This window comes from Ursus maritimus, unplaced genomic scaffold, assembly GCF_017311325.1.
Source record: "Ursus maritimus isolate PB19 unplaced genomic scaffold, ASM1731132v1 scaffold_24, whole genome shotgun sequence".
NCBI lineage: Eukaryota > Metazoa > Chordata > Mammalia > Carnivora > Ursidae > Ursus > Ursus maritimus.
The window spans coordinates 4,042,372-4,045,754 of NW_024424897.1; the positions used below are offsets into that span (position 1 = coordinate 4,042,372).

Here is a 3,383-nt window from a genome sequence, read left to right on the forward strand (position 1 = left end):
GGGGGGGGGGGGGGGGGGGGGGGGGGGGGGGGGGCGCTGAGCTTTCCCAGCCTGGCGGGACGCCTCTCCCGGCCACTGCAGGCCTGGGCTGGGGATTGGCGGGGGAGATCGCTGGCCCGCCGTGTCTCCAGGACCTCTGGACAAGTCTTTGTGCTTCGCAGGCATTGGCCACCAGGCCCTGCTGGGGCCCGAGGACGCCCTTGTCCACAGCACAGCCACACTCCGCATCTTGGCCAGCATGCCCAGTCGCACTATTGGTGAGTGGCCCTCTACCCTCGCCTGGGCGGGGTTGCAGGTGGGGATCTGCGTAGCGCAGAGCTGGGCCCTTCACCCCCCACCCTCCCGTCTGCTGCCCAGAGGCCCCGCACAGCCCCGTGCGGCCTCGCTGGGTTCCAAAAACGACTCCAGAGTCACAGGGATAAAAATAGGCTCTTGGGAACCCAGTGGTGCCTGAAGTCTCTTGTAAAGGGACTTCCGTGGGTCCCAGGCGGGGTGAGGGGCAGGGAGGCGAGGCTGGTGCTGCCCGTGACTGCCCCCCACGCCCCGCAGGCCGCAGCCGCGGGGCCATCCTCTCCCAGTACTACAACCGCACCGTGCGGCTTCGGCGCAGGGTCAGCCGGCCTGAGGTCAGGGGCATGGGGCGCTCGGCCCGGCCCAGCCTCCGCCTCTACGACCTGGAGCTGGACCCCGCGGCCCTCGAGGAGGAGGGTGAGTGAGTGGGCCCCGTGGCCTCGGTGGGGGGGAGCTCAGGCCCACCGGGCAGGAGGCAGGGGGCAGGGGCTGAGGGCAGAGAGGCCGAGCAGTGGGGGTCTTCTGGGCTGTGAAGGCTTTGGCCCGTGGCAGGCAGCAGCCCTGAAACGTCGGGTGTGCACACTCCCGTGCTGAACACTGGTGTTGCACACCGGTCTCGGCTTCGGGCTGGGATGGTGGTGAGCGGACCAGGTTCAGCTCTCCCGCAGCTTGTTTTCTACCCAGTGTAACAGACGGGAACTGGCTAAATGGAAGAGCAGATTCAAGCTCAGAGGAGGGCGACTGAGGAAAGGCCTGTGGCAGGACGGGGATCCAGGGAGGCTTCCTGGAGGACGTGACACTAGAGGAGAGGGGCATGTGCGAAGGCCCTGAGGTGGGAGGCCGGTGTGGAGGTGCTAGGGGACAAGGGACAGTGGTCGTAGCAGGGCCGGTGTCACAGGTCGGTCTTCAACCAGGTAACCTGTGGCATTCAGGTGCCTGGAGCTCATGCGCTGTGTTGGGTCCTGTCTGTGTCCTCCCCAGTTTACTCGAGGCCCTGTGATAGGTGATGGACAGGGCAGGGAGGAATGGGCTCTGGGGAACTTGCCAGCTTCACTTTGCAGGCCTGGCCTGGTGTCCGCTTGTCTGTCAATTGGGGTTGAAGTGGTCCCCCTCCCAGGGTGGCAGCGAAGGTGGGAAAGAGAGAGGGGTGGGTCTATAGGCCTTGCCCCCCCCCCAAGAGCTGGCATAGTGGGAAGTGCTAGGGGAGGGGGTTGGGACCTCGTCAATGCTGAGCGGGGGTGGGTGAAGCTCAGGTGCATTGGGGGTCAGAGTAAGATGCTTGTGGGGACCCAGGAGCAGAGTTAGGGTCAAGGGCGAGGGGCACTGGGCTCATAGGCTGAGGTCGGGGAGGGAAGATAGCTCGTGGGGCAAGTCAGGCGGGCATGGGGAGGTCTGGCTTGGATGGTACGGGCAGAGAGCAGCCGTCCAGACGTGGGAGGGTGGGCAGAGGTCTGTGTTGCTTGGGCCAGCGAGGGCAGACAGGCTTGTCCAGGGTCATGGGCACAGGTGCAGGAGGGAGGGAGGGAGGGATGTGTCGGGGAACTGACAGAGCCCCATCCTTCTGTAGAGAAGCGGTTTCTCCTGGTGAAGGAGCTGCAGGGCCTGACGGTGGCCCAGCAGGACCACATGCTCCGAGGGATGCCCTTGGGCCTGGCTGAGAAACGCTGCCTGCGGTCAGTGCCCATCCTGAGACCCACTTGCTTGGCGGGGCTGGGCGGTTGGTGAGAAGGGGCCTGAGCAGGCAGCAGGTGGCTCTCGGGGGGAGTCGGGTCCAGCCCCGGTCCTACCCTGATGGCGCCTCTGCCCCCAGAGAGGAGAGCCGGACCCTGACGGGGAAGCGGAGGGGCCGACAGGGCCGGCGTGGGCTCCTCCCCTGCTGTGGCCAGCTCCGAGATGCCTGCGTCCTGGTAGGGGCCTCCTGTCCGGGATGGGCCCAGGGCAGCCAGGCGGGGGTGGGAGCGGCCCCCCTTTCTTCTGTGGCTATCCTGTGTGGGATCTCCTAGCCTTTAGACCACCCTCCCCTCCGCGGCCCCTTCCACTGCCCCCGCACCTCCAAGCCCGGCCCCGCCCGGGACCTCTGGGCGGCCGTGCTTCCCCTTCCTGCCTCTGTGCCCACAGGCCCTGCACAGCCTGGGGCTCTGGCTGCTCTCGGGCCTGCCCGCCCTGATGCCATGGCGCTACGCCCTGAAGCGCATCGGAGGCCAGTTCGGCTCCAGCGTGCTGTCTTACTTCCTCTTCCTCAAGACCCTGCTGGCCTTCAACGTGCTCCTGCTGCTGCCGCTGCTGGCCTTCATCGTGGGCGTGCAGGCGGCCTTCCCGCCGGCCTCCCCGGGCTCCGTCCCCACCTTCACGGGCCTGGAGCTGCTCACGGGCGGGGTGAGGGCTCACTCGGGGCGAGGGAGCGTGGCGTGCCCTGCCTTCTGCCCCACTTGTCACAGCTACCCCCAGGGAGCCCCCACCCCTGCCTGTGCCGGGACCCCGGGGGGGCTGTAGCCAGCCTCGCCTCAAGAGCCGTCCTGCCCGGACGTCAGTGGGGCCGGGGAGCCGCGGGGTGGCCGTGCCTACCTCTGTGCTCTCCTCCCTGCCCCTGCTCTGCCCTCTCCTCGCCCTGCCCCAGGAAGCCTGAGGCTGGGTCAGGGCTGGGAAGGGGGAGAGTCCCTGACTCCACGGGGCCTCCTCCCTGCAGGGCCGCTTCACCCACACCGTCCTGTACTACGGCTACTACAGTAACAGCACCCTGAACCAGCCGTGTGCGCCCCCGCTGGAGGGCGATCAGTGTGGCCGCGAGGCCAACGGCCTGCCCTACAACATGCCCTTGGCCTACCTCTTCACGGTGGGCGTAGCCTTTTTCATCACCTGCATCACCCTGGTGTACAGGTAATGGCCCTCCGCCGTCTGACCTTGGCTCTGAGTATTACTGATCATCTCCTCATCCGTTCATTCATGGATCCCTCCTGTCCATCCCTTCACACTTCCATCCATCCGTCCACCCTTCCATCCATCCATCCACCTTTCTATCCATCCATCCATCCATCCATCCTTCCATCCGTCCATCCAGCCATCCTTCCATCCGTCCATCCATCCATCCATCC

General features: G+C 66.6%; 1 protein-coding gene across 7 annotated transcripts in view; it reads left to right on the forward strand.

Annotated features, from left to right (window-relative positions):
• The window catches only part of TMC6 (transmembrane channel like 6), a 55,545-nt gene that overhangs the window by 40,284 nt on the left and 11,878 nt on the right, over positions 1–3,383 (forward strand). For all 7 annotated transcript variants that reach the window (XM_040640136.1, XM_040640134.1, XM_040640131.1 and 4 more), the window contains 6 exons: positions 162–257; positions 550–708; positions 1,859–1,964; positions 2,102–2,198; positions 2,410–2,667; positions 2,978–3,168. In XM_040640136.1, coding sequence (XP_040496070.1) covers positions 162–257; positions 550–708; positions 1,859–1,964; positions 2,102–2,198; positions 2,410–2,667; positions 2,978–3,168 — 907 coding nt within the window. The remainder of the gene's footprint in view (positions 1–161; positions 258–549; positions 709–1,858; positions 1,965–2,101; positions 2,199–2,409; positions 2,668–2,977; positions 3,169–3,383) is intronic.